The 18,932-nt window shown below is 29.9% G+C and overlaps 3 protein-coding genes across 4 annotated transcripts; 1 reads left to right on the top strand and 2 right to left on the bottom strand.

The window, feature by feature from the left end:
* The first annotated feature begins 2,886 nt into the window (after nucleotides 1–2,886).
* LOC101216026 (patatin-like protein 2) lies at nucleotides 2,887–5,899 on the top strand. The gene is made up of 6 exons (XM_031881558.1): nucleotides 2,887–3,089; nucleotides 3,253–3,434; nucleotides 4,399–4,603; nucleotides 4,746–4,907; nucleotides 5,061–5,372; nucleotides 5,481–5,899. Exons 1-6 carry the CDS (start codon nucleotides 2,976–2,978, stop codon nucleotides 5,700–5,702), a joined length of 1,197 nt encoding a protein of 398 aa, XP_031737418.1. The 5' UTR covers nucleotides 2,887–2,975; the 3' UTR covers nucleotides 5,703–5,899.
* A 393-nt stretch (nucleotides 5,900–6,292) lies between these two features.
* Nucleotides 6,293–8,961, bottom strand: LOC101208580 (50S ribosomal protein L25). The gene is made up of 3 exons (XM_004148389.3): nucleotides 8,483–8,961; nucleotides 8,251–8,380; nucleotides 6,293–6,921 (listed from the first exon to the last, which is right to left on the bottom strand). Exons 1-3 carry the CDS (start codon nucleotides 8,873–8,875, stop codon nucleotides 6,668–6,670), a joined length of 777 nt encoding a protein of 258 aa, XP_004148437.1. The 5' UTR covers nucleotides 8,876–8,961; the 3' UTR covers nucleotides 6,293–6,667.
* A 3,505-nt stretch (nucleotides 8,962–12,466) lies between these two features.
* Nucleotides 12,467–14,337, bottom strand: LOC101215785 (LOB domain-containing protein 36). 2 transcript variants are annotated; one of them, XM_031880596.1, is made up of 2 exons: nucleotides 13,881–14,337; nucleotides 12,467–13,758 (listed from the first exon to the last, which is right to left on the bottom strand). In XM_031880596.1, exon 2 carries the CDS (start codon nucleotides 13,720–13,722, stop codon nucleotides 12,793–12,795), a length of 930 nt encoding a protein of 309 aa, XP_031736456.1. In that variant the 5' UTR covers nucleotides 13,723–13,758; nucleotides 13,881–14,337; the 3' UTR covers nucleotides 12,467–12,792. The 2 variants fall into 2 exon arrangements, with proteins under 2 accessions (XP_031736456.1, XP_004148465.1); XM_004148417.3 differs by having other exon boundaries at nucleotides 12,467–13,742.
* Between the last annotated feature and the right edge of the window lie 4,595 nt (nucleotides 14,338–18,932).

The raw sequence follows: 18,932 nt of genomic DNA, 5'->3' as shown, positions 1-18,932 counted from the left end.
ATTCATTAAATTATTAATTAAGCAATCAACCAAATGGTTAGTTTAGTCGATTCAACTTCCAATTATACTAACAAAAAATTCACACCATATACCTTACTTTTATATATATATATATATATAAAGTTCACATATAGTAATATTATTTTTCTTTTTTCCTTAATTTTCTTTTAATTCCAAATTCTTTAGTTATGTTGTGATATCTCATTGTTGTCGTGGTTTGGATTGGATTTGTGAGATTATTAGATGAAGGGTTGTTATAGGTGTTGAGAGAAAAAGGGTTTTTTCGATTTTGTGTGATTGATAACACTTTTAGACAAGTGGTAAGTTTTGGTGTGTTCCTTCAAGAACCTATCGGTTACAAAGATAAGAAATTAAAAATGGCTTGACTAAAATATTGCAAGTGGTCATTGATTAAGGGGAGTTGTCCTTGTATTATTATGGCAATTCCAGTTCTGATGTTTGTGAGTCACAACACGTTCATCTATGTTTAGAGTGTTATTACCCTTAGTCATGGATATTGTATAGGTCAATTATAATTAGTACAATATTACCAAAGTTTGTTGTGTTATATATGTGTTTTTATATGTTTTCGTAATTGTTCTTTCTATTATTAAGTCATGATATATCTAAGTGTGTGTGTTTTCTTACTATATGTTGGTTCTTTCGTTGCAGTTTTTTCTTTACCTTCTTATAAATTGTGTTATTATACCAACTATCGTTAATGTTACTATATATATATATATATGTGGATGAAAATTGTTTATCTATATGCCTCTAAATATATATTTTAGATACTGTTTTTTATAATAATACTCTTGAACTACCCCATGTTTTTATTAATACTCTTCTATTTCTAAGAAAAAACAAAGGATATAAAAATGTGTATATATCATTAGTATATGGACAGAAACAAACGATTGAGCATTAGGTTTCTGTAAATAATATATGGAAGAATCTTATGGCATGCATGCATGTATTTTTTACATTGTTCCCAAACTCTCTTTCTTTGTAATTTGGAGAATGGAAGAAGGAGATTGATCAACTAAAAACTTGATCTACATTGTTCCCAAATATATTTGTTTTCGATCTAGTTCACAAGTGTACATCGTCGAACAATTAATAATCGGAGAGTATCATGTTCTAAAGAGAATTATATATGTTACAGAAAAATTGAAGATGAGTAAGTTTAATAGTTGTTTTGGACGAAGTACGTACATAATAGTAGAGGTAAAGGAACTTTTTGTATCTATATTGATTAATCAATGTAAAAGCAAATCATTCTATAGAACTAAGTATATACAACGCTAACTTTTTTTAGAGTATCGTATCCTAAGTAGCAATTTGTCATACAATTAGAAATAATTAACCGAGTAAACATTATTTGACTAAGGTTTTGTTCAAGTATATACATAGTTAAAAATAGTCCCTAAAAGCAATCAAAATTGAAGAGAAATCAAATCCTAGAGAAGAGGAAATTTTGGGGTTTAGTTTTTGCTTTTGCTTCTTTTTAATTTTTTTCATCTTGCTTTTGTGTTTAATGAGAAGGAATATTTCAAGTCAAATTATTATTGTAATATATTCACGTGTGAAAAATGAAAAGACAAGACACTGTATATATTAAACGTAGAATTGATTTTAAGATAAGATTGATCAGCATAATGCAAAATCAAGAAATCTCACGTTACAACGTGGAAGATAAAATTAGAATACGTTTAGAATATATATATTTCTAAAACTAATTTTATAAAAATGAACGTCACACAAATTAAATAGATTAGAGTTGAGTGGGTTGCTCTATTGGATAACTATAAATGTATATATATTTATTAATGTAAATGATTGTTATTAAAATGTGTTGACTAAAAATCATAATTATAAATATATATACTAGTTGGAATAGATGTATTATCTAATTTTGATGTGTATGTTAAGTCATTTATTAGAACTACTTTAAAATTTACTTTTAGTTTTTTGTTTTTTTTTTTTTTTGTTAATTTTTTGTTGTTTGTAATGTGAGGTTTCTTGATTTTAATAAAATAATTAAATAACACATGTTGTTTTTAAATATAGCAAAAAAAAATTCAAAATACTTATAAATTAACCATTTTATATAATCTTTAATAGTAAACACTGATATATGAGTGTCATTTATCAAATGTAACGAATAGACATTAATAGAAGTCTAACAATACCTATATTAATAGATTTTGAAATTTATCTATTATAAATAATTTTATAGCTATGTTACTTAGAATAATTCTTGTAGATACACGAATTTGATCAACTTTAAATTATATATGTATATATATAAAATAAATTAAATAATAAAAATACCAGTAGCTAGTTTAGTTGCAAAATTATCATTCATATTGTTTTTATTAAATTATTTTCAACGCTCTTTATAATTTTTTCATAATATTTTAAGGGGGAGTTATCGTGGATACCAAAAAAAAACTTACAAAAAATATAGCCAAAAAAATCTTAAGTAGACGGAAGCGATTGATGAATTTTGCTATATTTTGTAAATAGTTTTAATATTTTTCTATATTTTAAAACGTTCCTTATTTTTACTATATCATAAAGAGTCGTCAATAAAAAAAAAATTAGATCAGATCGAATTTTGATTGAGAATTTATTTATTTATTTATTTATTTTTTGTTAAGATAAATGGGAAGTAGAATTTTTAGAGAAATGAACATAAAATGTGAAAGGCAAGAAAATTGGAAGATAATTAAAATTTATCAAAATGAGAAGTTGGACTATTCAAATAACTAATTAGTTCTCTTATATTAATCAATATCCTGACCTTGATTATCATACCATACAATATAAAAATCCCCAAATGTGTATTAGTGATGTATACATATATATATATACACACACACATATCAAAGTCTCAAATATATGAATTTGTATTACAAAGAGATCAGAAAAAAAGAAAAAACAACATATCGACGTTGGCAAAGAGAGAAAGTATGGAAGCAAACTTTGGAAAGGGGAAGATGATAACAGTGTTAAGCATCGACGGCGGGGGCATAAGAGGGATCATTCCGGGCACTGTACTCAAATTTCTTGAACAAAAACTTCAGGTAAACAGATCAAAAAACCATTCACTACTGAAGTACTTGTAAATGGATCATTAATTAGTCTCTTTAGTTTGACGGTTCGGATGCATTTGTGTTTATAAACACTTAACTTAGACAGTCAATCCAAACGTGTATCTAATTTTGGTAGATGGATTGTTGGGTTTAGGATTTGGACGGTCCACAAGCGAGGATAGCGGATTACTTTGACGTAATTGCTGGAACGAGTACGGGTGGATTGGTGACTACCATGATTACTGCTCCTGATAAGGATAATCGACCTTTGTTTGCTGCGGAAGATATTGTCAAATTCTATTTGGATCATGCTCCTTACATCTTTCCTCAAAAAAAGTTGGTATTCTAGCTCAATGGACTTTTGACTTTTTACGTGTCTGAAAATACCTTTAGTTGAAATGTTATATTGTCTCTATCACCGTTTTTGTATTATTAATTGTCAAATTTTAATCTTTTTTTATTGGGTTAAGTAACAACAATGATTTTTTTTAATAAAAGGACACTACATCATATATTTTCACAATTTATAGAAGAAATAATAAAGATTTAGCCTTTTTTTTAGAAAAAAAAAAAGACTAACATTGACTAATTATTTAATGTTTATTAAAAATACATAAATTACAAAATTTGATATTTGAAATGGCCAAAATAAAACAAAAACCAAATTGTTGTTTTTTTCCTTCAAAAATATTTTGTTGAAATTTGGAGAGTTAATTATATCAAAGAAACTTTTAGTTTATAACAAAAATAAACTCTATCCATCTTCGTAATCATCCCTGATAATAAAATCATTTTCTAAGAAAAGAACAAAAATTTTATCAGATGAAACTTGTGATTCGACACTTAAGTGAGAACATTACTTTTTTAAATAGACAAAAACATTTCTTTTCTTTAAAAAAACGGAAACGTCGTGTATGTTAGTTTACGTTGAGCTGTCTTTTTTTAAGTTTGGACCTGTTGTGACTTATATAATTTCAGTCTTGGTAAAAAAATGTTGTTGAGTTGTCTTTTGAATTGACCTATTAACCTGTATTCTTTGTAAAAGACCATTACTGTGTTGTCTTCTTAAGTTCATTAACCTATTGACATGTATAATATCAATTTCTTTAAAACTCTAAATTGAGCCAAAAAACAAAAAAAAAAAAAATCTACAATGTTTTTGTAAATTAGTCATTTAAATTGTGAGAGACAAAAACATTAGTCATTTAAATTGTGAGATATATACTAAAGTTATTTTTCTTATTATTAACAATAATTAATCCTTAAAGTTGAACTAATTTATAATGATTTGATTGAATAGATCATGTTATGGAATGGGAAATTTGATAAGCAAAGTGACAAACTTCTTTGGGCAAGCCATGGGACCAAGATACGATGGAAAGTATTTGAGGTCAATGTTGAACGAGAAACTTGGAGATCTCACTCTCAAACAAACTTTGGCATATGCTGTCATTCCTGCTTTTGATATCAAGCTTCTCCAACCAGTTATTTTTACTACAAATGATGTATGAACTCTCTTCTTTACCCCTTTAAAAGTGCTTTTAACTGAAGAATCTTATATTAAAACCATATTTCATTGAGAGTACGTATTAAGAAAAAGAAAGTCATTTCAAAATTATCACTGCTGTTTCTTTTTTTTTTTTGTAGGCAAAATCTAATGAACTCAAGAACCCACGACTTGTAGATGTTTGTATAAGCACTTCAGCAGCTCCAACGTTCTTACCAGCACACTACTTTGAGACAAAGGATTCAAATGGTGGCACTCGTGCGTTTAATCTAGTTGATGGTGGAGTTGCAGCAAATAATCCCGTAAGACAGACTAACATTTTCATGAAAATATATAGAACATATAGTCATTGAGAAAAGCTATAAAAAAGGATATTTCTTGTAGTGTTTAACTTTCCCTATCATTGTGTATTTATTTTACCAAAAAGATTTTAACATAAACTTAAAATTTTTCAGACACTTGCAGCAATGTCTCACATTACAAAAGAAGTAAGTGTGATGGGAAATTCAGATTACATGAACATAAAGCCAATGGATACAAGAAGAATGCTGGTTATTTCATTAGGAACAGGTGCACCCAAAAATGATGAGAAATTCAGTGCAGTCCAAGCCTCCAAATGGGGACTTTTCAATTGGGTTTTAGACTTAGAAAATGGTGCCACCCCCATTGTTGATTTCTTTGGCCATGCAAGTGCTGATATGGTTGATTATCATGTTTCTACCTTCTTCCAATCATTACATAGTAAACATAATTATCTTCGTATTCAAGTACGTATACCATAGATTCTTACAGTTAAAGTGTTGATATAATATTACATCTTTTAGGTCGGTCAGGTCAATCATTTTAACCACGTTCTTTTGAAAATGATCATGTAGGATGACACGTTGACGGGGGATCTAGCCTCGGTGGACATTGCAACAAGAGAGAATTTAAATAAGCTGGTAGAGACAGGAGAGGCTCTACTAAAGAAACCAGTTTCAAGAGTGAATTTAGAAACAGGACAGTTTGAAGAAGCTGGTGAAGGTTCCAACGAAAATGCACTTGCTGACTTTGCTAGGTTGCTTTCTGAAGAAAGAAAGCTAAGACTAAGCACTTAAACTTAATTAGGATATTCCTTCATATGCTTCATTAACTAAATATTATATTAATAATTCTTATTTACTTTGTTTGCTTATGTGTGAATGTACCATGGGAATAAATCATCCTTCTCATCTTGTGTATGTTTATATTTGTGGTATGAATGTACCATGGGAATAAATCAATTGAATCTTGTGTGTGTACCAATTATTTTTTTCTAAAAAAGTTGTTCAACTTTTATTTGACTAAGGGTTTGCATAATTTGCCCTTCCAAGACCCGATACTCATTGGGACAAAGATCGATAGCTTGTGGAGCTCAAACATAAAGAAAAGAAGTCCTAGAAAATACATTCTCTATATGAAGAGAACTCATATGCTTGTAAAGTCCATTCCCATCTCATGAGATTATGTAAGATTATGTTTTTAGCTCCCTATTTACAAAATATTGGGTTATTGAGTTGACTACAATGGCCAATCTCACCTATGCCCATAACTTTTTTTTAATGGCCTAATATTAGTGAGTTTTATTTGGAACCATGAGACACCCATATTTCTCCAATCAATGCACAATCCAAGCATAAATAAGTACCATACCTAAAGTGGATGATGATTGAACTAAAATATACTCTGGGGCATCATTGTTCTTTATTCTTCCAACAATAATGATTGAGGCAATAATCTCTTTTAAAAAAGCATTTATCTTCTGTCGATACTTTTAATCCAGCAAGAAAGAGATCTCATGTGAACCTGAGCTTTATCAAAATTCTCAGCTAGTGCATCAAAAGTCGGTAGGAATCGAAATAGAGAAAAACAGTTCCAAATTTATACAAAGAACATGACAAATTTAGATCTTAAACACATAACATCTTCCAAATAGAGGACGAACTTGATGCCAAGTAGATGTTAGTCTTTGGTCTCTTCAATCATCAGTTGTTTAGTAGACCAAAAGCTTCTAAACACAAATATGTTTCCAACGAATCTGCCGTCATGAAGTTTCTGATGTTTCTGAAGTTGCTGAAGTTTCTGTGTTTGCAGTTTCAGACTTGATTGTGACTATTTTACATATAGGCATTACTTCGTTCTTGCTAAGTAGCTTCATAGAAGAATGGACGTCTACATCGCGAATGAAAATTCTATCCCCAATGTCCAGATTACTTACATCCACCTCAATCTTTGAGGGAATGTGTTCGGCCGGGCAAAGATATTTCAGGCTAGTTCTTATCTTGTTCAGTTGACCTCCTGTTTTCCACAATTAAAAGTAAGATTTCAAAACTACATTTGACAGGATGACAAAGATTCAGATAAGAAAACTACTAAAGGAAAACATGGATCACCATACAAGTTTTGCAAGATTGTAGACTTTTAAGTTCCAATTCTTTATCATCCTAACTACGATCAGATAGAGAACAAAATCTTTTATCATCTACCATGTTTAAATGTCATAAACATAAACCGAACTGTTGCAGCAAATTTGAGAAAGCCTTGCAGGAACTAGGTACCATTATAGAACAAGGTGAAGAAGCTAATGGTGGTTCATCTACCTATGTTTGACCATGGTTTTTTTCCAAGATCCCCTGAACCTACAACATTTGAGTGTCAAAATAACTCATAGAATATTAAATCCTAGGTAGGTTCCACCATCATGGACTAAACTCATGATTTATTAGCCCTTTATCAAGGTCATGCCCCTATAAGTTTGACCAAAGTTCATAGTTTGAACTTCGGAAATGTCATATATTCCCCAAAGGAACAACTTCATCCATACATCACAAGATTTGCTAATCACTAATAACTAAAAGGTTCTAACATGGCTCACAAAAATGGTCCAAAAAGACTTCACGTTAAGAATGAAAGAAATTTTCAGCTAAAAATATGTAAGAAATTTCCTCCTTTAGCTGCTCTGCACATCAATAGAAAAGTTTCATAAAGGTTAACCATACCATTATACTGATTATTCTAGAACATTCTACTTTTCGTGGGACAGACACAAATCAAGTAAGATCAGCTAGTTATGGAAAGCTTGGGTAAAGTCACTTAGTAGTCGTACACCCCCTTGTATTCTCTATTTTCCCCCAATAAATGTTCAGTGTCTCGGAGAGTGTCTTAAGTCTTCAGGATTGCTGAAGTAGATAATTTAATAGCTAAACACAACACTTTTATGTCACTCCTAAAGTTCAGTGGATCAATAAGTGTTTAAAGCTACTTTCTTTGGGGTCCTTAGACAGAAAGAAAACAGAAAATCTTCGAATAATCAAGGAGGAAAGAAAGATCAAAGATGATTAAACATTGCACAGTTTCTAGGTGTATTTTTTCCAAAGTGGGTTGTGCACATTTCATATAGTGAGGAAAAGTAAGAATCATAGGACCAAATTTTTTGCTTCTCGAAAGACAAAACCTCGGTGTCATCTTTGCAATTATAGAAGTGCAAAAAAGGCTCAACATATTTTCTGGATTCAATAAACTAATTTCCCAATTTCTTGCAATAGCTCAAATTAATTCAATATTAACAAAATCAAGAACACGACTAAGTCAGCTAGGGAATTAAATAAGCATTTCTTCATTGGTTACCTTTCTGAAGACCAGGGCAAGCCTCTTCGCCTTTAAAAACAATTGGCACATCTACCTTCAACTCCGAGCCTTCATCAGCCCATACAAACACAATATTGAAGATCTTCCCTGTCTCTTCATTCCTATGAATCTGAAAAAAACTCAAGGAGTTACTCCATAACAAGAAATGAAAAGGAAAAAATCAAGTTGAATTAAACATAAACAAACAGGTAGAGAGAAGTGAATGGCTTACTTTAATTGGAAGGATGGATCCTGATTCAAGAAGTACGGAAGACCCGGAACCAGCACGAATCTGAAGTTTGAACCTAGTGGAGCAAAAGAAAGGAAGCTCAACGGATTTGAGAATGGAGTGGATTTGCTTTCGCTCTGTAGTGAGCAGATGCTTTCGCGACGGCGATCCGTGGACTGAGTTTTTCTCAAGGATTTGTTGACTGAAAACGACAGCGGGTATTCTTCCTTGAGCTCTATCTTTGCTCGAAATTTTGCGGCCGCTGCACTCTCTAGGAATTGCTTGGATCGTATGGTAAGCAGCTCGAAATGATGAAAATGGAAACGATTCCGATTTAGTTCCTGAAAATGCCGCCAACCTGAGGTTCGTTCTGGCGGAGCGCCACCAGTTGGCCATGATCGGTCGGAAGTCTGGACAATGGCAGCCGGAATGGCGAGGAGCTAAGCGGAGCTCTATGTGCTGTGAGGGTTTATGCACCGTGAAGTTTGGGGGTTTTGAGTATGGGCCTTTGGACCTAAAGAAGTTTGGGCAAATTGTACTTTGAGGTAATTGGGCCCGATATCCTTTTAGAGTGTTGGTTTTGAAACAAAAATTGTCTTTAGAATTTAGAGAGTTACAAATATAGAGATTATCTTCAACCTATTAACATTTCGTAACATTTTTTAAAAATCGTAAACATAACAAGATGAAAAAAATCAGTGATACATGTATATCACTAGTCGACCATATTGCAAATATTGATTTATATAGATCATAAAAGTTTAAGCATGATCAGAGTTTAACTCGATTGATCTGAGAACCTAGAAATTCGCAATTCTAATCTACATCCTCCATTCATGCTAGAAAATAAAAAAAGCGGTGTTGAGTTCACTTCGACAGAACTTTTAGCTACCTAAATTTGAGATGATATATATTTTTTACATCCCTCTGTATGTATATATATATATCAATCAAGGATGAACATTTCGGATATTAAAATTTATTGACCACTCAACTTGATTTTAAGTATTTTCAATTAACATTGTGTGATGTTGCTTCTTTCTTTGTTTTGTGTTATATGTCTTTAATTTAAAGCTTATGCTATTAGATCTTTGATCATGTTTTAGGTCGAGAAATACCTCCAACGAGCAGCTGTCACTGGCGAGTTCAGGTGCTGTGGCTGCGGACGTATTGAAGAATGGAGGAATTATAATGCCCAACATAGGAGCTGACACATTATTGTAAGGTTTGGGAGTTTGAGATTGAAGAATAGGGAGAGCCGGGGAGGTGCTTGGCTTGAGAGGGACAGTATATAAGAGGCTAATTCTTTTCTAGCAGTGTAAAGATGGGGTCACGTAAACGGAAGTCAGCTTTGTAGGCTAAGGAAATTGGCGTCATGACGCTGAGTTGGTTTAGAAGTTCAGCGACATTGGTCGTTGCACCAAAAACATTGTGGACGTTGGAGAATTTTTGTGGAAGATGATCTGGTGGGAAATATGGTGCAAACATGCATTCTTGTGTGCATTTTTGCCGACGGAATTTGCACGCCGCACATGATGAATTTGACGATGACATTTCCCTTTTCAAACTCTGCAAAACAAAACAACATATATACATATATACTTTTGTGAAATGGGGTTTTCGAATAAACGAAAAACAGAGGTGTTTGAATAAGGAAGTGCAACTTTGGTAATTAAATTCCAAACCTAAGGCTGGCTGATTTTTCTCCATAGTGCTTGCGAAGTTGAACAAAAAGGAAAAAGATGAATTGCATATGTTCACGGTGAGATTTGCATAGACCACACCAATTCGGATTCAACTATTTTTAGTCCATATCCTAAACTTATATTATTATAGTTCATAATTTAAAATAAACTTTATCAAGATGATTTGAAAATCATTGATGCATTTAATTTGACGTAGAATATATGAAGAGTTTAAATTCATATTCAAATGGATTTTTTATAATTTATAATTTAAATTTTGGATTCATACAACTAGAATCAAGTTTATAGGTTATAGTACTTTTTTTATAAAAAAAATTATTTCATAAAAACCAGGGTTAATTACATTTAATTACACTATAAATATCTAACAGTTTTATATTTGTTAAATCCATGAACAAGAAATTTATAACCCTATATCATCTTATATGTTGAATAATATATGTAATGTATGTTTACATTTTATTTGTTTTACATACCAAAAAATAAATATGATATATAATGCATGAAATGAATTCAATCCACGGAAATGAATAAATTGCAAAAATAAAGTCAAAATTCGAAAAATAATGTTTATAAAAAAAATTAAATACTTCAAAAATATCTAAGACGATGAGATATGTAGTGCACGGATTTTGTGTAAAAATCTTTTTATCTTATTTGTTTTGAACAAAGTCGCGTTGAGTTAGAACATGTTTCAGAGTTAATTATTCTAAAATAGTTTAAATCATTTTTATAAAAATAAATTTTTATTTAGAAACAAAGATATAGACCAAGGATGGGTTCATATATTCCAAATATTCCAAAATGATTTTAAGATAATATTTGGGTTAATCTCTTGAAATTTGATCATGTTTGGGAGAGGTATTAATATTTTAAAATTAAATTACAAATTTGTTTCTTACTTGTGATCTATTTAAATTTTGATGAAACCCTAAATGACTAACCCTAATTTTAGTGTATAGTAAATCCACGAACTTGAGAAAAGTTAAAAAATTGCTAAATTTACATCATAAGTCAAAAGGACTAAACCAGAAATTTGAAGTATTATTTTATAAATAAAAGGGAAAAAAAAGGGTAATATTAAAAGTAAGAAAAAAGTCATCGAAAAATGTGGTAGTAGAAACTTGTGAATGAACATTAATTGAAACCAATAACCAAGTTTCAAAACCTAACGCCAACTAGATCTACTTGCAATTGATACTATTTATATATGGTCTCTAACACCTTATTTAAATATTTACTTTGATTGAATATTAATCTACTACTACTATTATTATTGTTATTTCTTTTCCAATGTGAATTTGTTGATCTCCCACCATTATTTTAAACCTACCAAATTTCTCATTGCACATGCATATCAAACAATCTCCAACTCATACACAATCTATCACTTCCACATATAACAATACCATAACATTATAAAAATATAAACATTTTCTACTTATTTCATTATTTTATGTCTCATTAAATAATACAAGTCAATGGTCCTAACTACTATCAAACTCAAAATTGAAGGTTCAATTTCTTCACCCTTGTAAAAAAAACAGAAAAGAAGAAGACATTTTTAAATAAAGTTAAGTTAAAATCCCTATGGTTTACCACTTTACCTAATGAACGTGGTGTATTAGAATTACAATACAGCTACTTTATTTGATTGAGGGCTTGACTCAGCGGATCCCAATATGAATAAATATATACATATATAAATTTATATATACATATATATAAAGAATTTCATTGAATTGAGACCCATATTATTATAATGAATAATAGTTAAGGGTTGATATCTTTTTTCTACTACTGCACATGGTGTTGGGTTGTCTACTCCCTCTTACTACCAATTCTCTTTCAACAAGATAGAGAGGAAGATGAAACATCTCAGCTAGGTTTTAGACATCTTTAGCATCTTCATACCCTAAACCCATAGAAAAACACATATCTGCTTTCATTTTTTAAAAAAGAATCTAAATAGAGATGTTACCAATATAATAACAAAATACTAACAATAAAAAGAAAGAAGAAAATAAGAGCAATTTCATGTAGCCTAAAACAAAAACAATTCAATTTTAGACTAAACAATACATGGGTACAACACAGATTGCACCCAAAAAAAATTCAAAAAAAGGAAAGAGTGTAGTATAGGGTAAAAGATAACAAAAGGGATTGGGGAGGAAATGAAATGAAATGAAAAGGGGTTAAATTTATATATATATATATATATATATAAGAAAAGAGTTACATTTATAGTTAATAAGTGAGAAATATCCCATGGCAGTGAAAAGACAATAATTCCTTTTATAGGACACCCTCCTTCACTCAAAAGAAAAAATGGGACTTTAATTAGCCATTTACCACAAAAACCAAATAATATTGCAACATTTGTATTTTTTTTCCTCTTTTTTTGTTTTTTTTTTTTGTTTAACATTAAAACAAAATGAAAAAAAAAAAAAGATAATTCATAAATGCAAAAAGCATCTTTCCTGCTGTGCATGCTAATACTCCCTCCCATTTAAAACTAATCCCATCCATGAAACAGTCTTGTCATAATCATCATTAAAAAAAGAAAAACAAAACAAAATCAATCCCTAAAATTAAGAGAAAATAAAACTAACAAGATGGACCGATGTTAATATTGTTGTTATTAATCCTACCATCATCAGCATGTGTAGTAGATTCAGGCTTGTGAGATTGATGATGATGATGATGTTGTTGTTCAAGCTGTTGCTGTGTTTGTTGTGGTTGAAGAAACAGTTGTACTTGTAGTGGATGTGATGAAGAATTTTGATGATCATGCTGTTGAATTTGTTGATAGGAATTATCCACAAATGTTCCCAATGTCAAATTAGAAGCACCCATTTGATTGTTGACGTTGTTGTTGTTAAAGCTCAATAGCTCTTGCTGCCTTTGTTGTTGTTGGCTTTGCTTATGTTCATAAGCTTTAAACATTTCCTGTTCTCTCGCCGCAACCGCAGCCGCCAATTGTTGTGCCTCAAACAATTGTTGTTGCTGTTGTTGTAAATGATGATGATGATGATGAGCAGGAGTGGTAACGGCGGAGTCCCGAATAATCATTTGTTGCGAGGAACCGGGAACGGAAGGGGAAGGTGAAGGGGATGGAGCAATGCCCATCATAGGGGAGAGATGATGATTGTAAGGGGAAGGAGTGGTTTGAGGTTGGAGAATAGGAAGCATCGCTTGAGGACCAATATAAGAAGCTAATTCTTTTTTAGCATTGTAGAGATCGGTTTGCATTTGTTTGAGTTTATGTTGAAGAACGGAGATTAAACCAACGCAACCGTAAACGGGATCACGTAAACGGAATTCGGCTTCGTAGGCTAAGGAATTAACGGCGTCTTCACGTTGTGTAGCGTTGAGTTCGTTTAGAAGTTTGGCTACGTTGCTTGCGCCGAAGACTTTGTGGACATTGGCAAATTTCTGTGGCTGATCTGGTGGGAAATACGGTGCGAATACACATTCTTGGGTGCATTTTCTTCGTAGGAATTTACAAGCCGCACATGGTGAATTTGATGACGACATATTTTAAAAAGAAAAGCCAACTGCAAAAACAAAATTCTATACATATATATGTAACATTTTTCATCAAGAACCAACAGAAGAAGAATCAAGAATCCAAGCAAATTAGAAGAATGAAAATGGCGTAAAAAGATGGAAGGGAAAAAGGGGAGGAAACTGACCTTTTGGGATGAATCGGACGGCGTTAAATTGTGTTGGAGCGATTGAAGTCCATGAATGAAGAAATTAGAAGAAGGAAGAGATTGGGAGAATATGTTTAATTTTTTTCTGTTTTGTTTTTGGGTATTAGGGTTTGGAGAGAAAGCGCTGGATCCGATCTTCGAGTTTCGCAATACCAAACAGAAGGAGAACAGAAAGAGAGAAAAAGGAAATTTATTTTAATTGATTGAAGAAGGCAAAAAAAGAAATTAAAATTGTTAGAGAGAAAAAAGGAAAATTATTATTTATTTATTTATTTATTTATTTATTTGTATAAAGAAAGAGAAGGGTGGTAACTGTGGCGTCGTCGGGGGGTGAATGAGAGCCGTTGGATGGGGAGATTTGGGGTTTCAAGAAAGAAAGAAGTAGAAGAAGAAGAAGAAGAAGAAGAAGAAGAAGAAGAAAGAAAGAAAGAAAGAACGAAAGGGTTTTGAAGGACCTCTCATTCTGAGCAGGAATTGAATGCGTCTCTGAGTTACCTCTTTGTCCCTGTACTGTCCATTTTTAATACCCATATTGCCCCTCACCCCTATTTCTTTCTCTTTAGCGTTTCATAACTTGCAATGGTCCAATTAAAATGTAATTTATTCGTAAACAATGAAAACATTGAAAAAGAGAGTTATCTATACATATATTTTGAATTACATTGCATTACAAACATATTCCATTTCATTACCTACCTTCTATAATGGTAGAAAATTTCATAAAATAAAAAATAAAATAGTATAAATCAACATTTTTTTTTTATCATTAAAATTGAGTTAAAACTAAGATTTTAATATATTTTTTTGTTTTGTTGGTATTGATATTTTAAACATTTTGTTCTCATTGATGTTTTTTTAATCATAAATTGTCATTTGGGAGGGGGAAATTCAGTCTAAAAGTACTTTAAAATATTTAATAAATGATATTAAATTTTGAAATATTTTTCTAAATTATGTAAATGAAAGTACAAAGAAACCTCATTGGGTGGATGACTTTTAATTTTTGGTGTCTTGAAAACCCACAAACTCTAACGTTTATTTAAAAGGAAAAAGAAAAAAACAGTTTCAACTATTCAAATACTATATTTTATGACCAATAATAATATATAATTTTAACTTTTCAATTTACCATAGAAAAAATAATTATCACTTTGTGCACGAAAAACCTAACCTTTTCAATTATATGTTTAATAAAATCCCAATTGGAACAATATTTTGAACAAACTGTTGAAAATAAAAATGATTTCTTTTGGAAAATAATAATAAGGATTTAAAGTACAAATGTTTTCACCCTATAAATAAATATGGATACGGCAGATTGCTTTAATGAATGTTATGAGAATTTGCATCTAATATCTCTAATTTATATTGTGTTAGAAGAAAATAACCCTAATTAATATACGTTATTAGTAAAAAATTTAATACATGATAGAGTCAACTAGGAGATAAGAGAGAAGAGAAAATTATTATTTATTTACAAATCACAATATAATATTGTGTAAGATAACAGATTATTGACTTATTTAATAACTTGTATATGTTTTTCTTTTCCTGTAAAAAAAATACTAAAAATAAAATATAAAAGCCCTAGTCAATCGTGATTTTTTCATTCATTTTTAAAGAAAAAATAATTCACTATTCATTATTTCTAAAAATAAAATTAGAAAACCAACAACGAAACTAAACCACATTAAAGCCATCAATCTTTCTAGCTAGCTTTAAACTTATTAAGAGTAACATATAAGACGATTGATAAGAGTTTTCGATAACTTAATAGACCACTTTTTAAGAAACTTTTAAAATTCAATATATAGCTAAGAAGTACAACAGAATCATAAACCCTATCCGTATTCCACCACAAATTCTTTATATCAATGTTCCATAAAGCATCAAAATTCAAATTTTAATTTGTTCAACTCGACGAGTCTAATATGACAAAATTCTATTCATCAAGTTCTCTTCTAGTATAGCTCATAATAAAACAAGACCCTCAAGTTCAAATGAGACTTTGGGATGGGATTAGAAGACAATAACTCTCATCATTATTCAAGAAGAAGGTTTTGCACATTTCCCAATATAAAAGATAAAACTATTTTCATTTTGATAAAAAAAAAAGATATTTCTATTTTCAAATGTAAATGATAAAATAAATTGAAGGGAAAAATATAAGTAGATGATAAGAATGAAAAAATAGATTATAACTATAATCAACACTTGAATGTCATAAAAATAGAGTATTTAAGAGAAGAAAATATATATTCGAATAATATTATAAGATTTCATAAAAAAATGCAAAGAGAAAAATATATCAAAAGGGAATAATTTCCCAAAATTCAGATACTAAAATTGTGTAAGATTTTTAAATATAGTAACAATAAAAATCTAAACCAAATCTCACTTTCCAATAATGTTATATTCATAATAGTAGCATTTAATTTGATATCTTTTTTCATAAAAAAATAAATGCTAAATTCCACGATTCCAAAAATTGAAAACATATATACAAACTAACAAATACAATCATTAAAAAAAATATTACAAATATAAAAAAAAAATCTATCAATAATTCTTTAAAAATGTGGTTGATTATTAATTTTTAAAAAAATTACAAATATAATAGAAATTTACGAACATGAATAATAATAAAGTATATAATAATTTTTTTAAAAATTTGTAAATATAATAAAAGGTAGGGGGAGAAAAAGGAGTTTTTGGTAATTTAGTAAAATAGCGCGTGCGTGTGAGTGTGAGTGTGAGTGTTTGGTCCAGCGAGGCGAGGCAAGGCAATTGATTGGGAAAATGGGACAGTTGTTTAGGGTAGAAGGGTATAAGGGTAAAATAAAATAAAATAGAGACATCGTTTATCGATTCGGTCATTAATACTTTTTCTTCAACCTTCCTCTCCTCGATTCAGCACGCACGATTCACGAGACACTTCTATGCCGAGGCTACAACCGTAAAATCCATCAAACAAAAAATAAAAACTATTTTTTCTTTATTATTAGGACATTTTGATTATTAATTTCAGGGGAAGTCAATTTTTCATTTCATTAAATTATAATAATAATAATAATGTACGTGAAAATCATGAATGAGTACATTCAGGAATATTGTCTAAAATCATACATATTATCATTAATTACTTTCTCTCTATTAATTACCTTTTTTGTCAACTAACACACTTTTTACACATATTTCCCATTATTTACCTTCCTCATTTATTTTTACCTTCTTTTACTTTTATTATTATTTTTTTTATTTCTATTTCCATTTTTTTCTTTATCATAATTTACTAATATACTTAACCAGGTTTTATATTAATCGTTGAGTGTTTCTCTAAAGTATATCGCTAATTTACTATTAGTCCATCAAACATATAAATTATTATTATTTAATTATTGTTTTAGGAATATTATGTTATTTATGATAGATTTTTATCCATAAAAAATCTTCATTCATTTTGTTATGTAAATTTCTGGAAGGTATAGTTTTATTATTATTGTTGATAGTTCACTTGTTATATTAGAGACTCATATGATATTTTTCAAATGTCATTCTATTAATGATAGAAAATAATATGAATAAAAATTTATTAGTGATAGATGATAGGTTTTGTTATATATGCAACTCATTAATTAACAATATTATTGCTATAATTTTAATTATTAGTTCTAAAACCGTTATCTATAGTAATTAGCCTAGAATAATATTTCTCAAATCAAAATATATGCTTGACAATGGAGCGAGTGTATCACTAACAAAGTAAACTACATTCTTGAATATTAGTGGCTACTGGCTAGAATTTCTATCTTGTTCTTTTTTATTGTTACATTCATTCTTTCAAGTTTGAAGTTTGTGTTTCTTACCTTGGTTGATATTGTGAACTTAGTCTTGGACAACCCTAATTCTCTAGTGATATATTGGTATCATTATTGCTCCTTTTTTTTTTTTCAAGATTTTAGTTAGGTATCTACCAAAAGTCATATCATGTAGGTTATATTAATGTATATGGGTTTAGTTTGTGGTTTATTAAGGTAATGGGATTTTTACTATATGCATGTCCATATGATACAGAAATATTATTGGGTGCATGAACAAACAAGAAATACATTAAGTTTATTTTTTCCAATGAGTAAATAATGACAGACATTTAATGTCAGACATACTTCTTTATTGTTGGATTTGACCCACCTAAAAAAATGGGTTATGGAAGGTGTTTGTATCGATTCTATGTAATAACACTCGGTCGTCCATTTGACAATAATATTTATTTAACACGAGTTAAAATATTAATATAAAATTGAATTAAATTATTTTATTCAATTCAATGGTATAACGAAAACAAGTCAATTTTTAATTAGGTAGGCTTTATAATTTGTTTATTAAAATTTTTTATTAAATATAGTTAGTATTTTGAGGCTTAACTTTTAATTGATATGTTTGTATTTATATATATACACAGAGTTGTGAAGAATAAATTGAGTTTGGTTTAAGATTTAACATGTAATATTATATTTATTCTTATCTTATCACAAAAAAAGTATTTATATCTACCAAGTAACAACATGCCCAATGCCCATAGTTGAATAATTTACAATATTTATAATTATTGTAAGAGATTGGCAGCAGGCATTAACTCAGCCCCACATGATGTGATATGTGATGTGATGCAAAACTTTTTAGGGAAAAACAGCATTTATATTCTTGGTTTACTTTGTTTCACTTCCTAACAAAAATAAAATCTACTTTCAATGCTCAATGAAATTTGGAATAACACAGTGTCCCATTACCATTCTTTCTAATGGACATATGGAAGGCCAATTAATTAAAGCCTCAAATTGTTTGGTCGTGATCTTAGAACGAGACATCACTTTGTCACCTCTTATCTAACCAATTCGATTTGAGTTAAAGATGATGAATAATATTGTTTGAGAATAGTCTTTTATTCATTTTAGAAAGATACGAAACAAATGTGACAATGATCATGCATGAGGATGCATCCTTTCATTATAGAAAAATGAAGAAGAAGAA

This window comes from Cucumis sativus, chromosome 2 (assembly GCF_000004075.3).
Source record: "Cucumis sativus cultivar 9930 chromosome 2, Cucumber_9930_V3, whole genome shotgun sequence".
NCBI lineage: Eukaryota > Viridiplantae > Streptophyta > Magnoliopsida > Cucurbitales > Cucurbitaceae > Cucumis > Cucumis sativus.
Note: the sequence above shows the minus strand (reverse complement) of the source record. Positions and strands in the feature narration are given on the sequence as shown.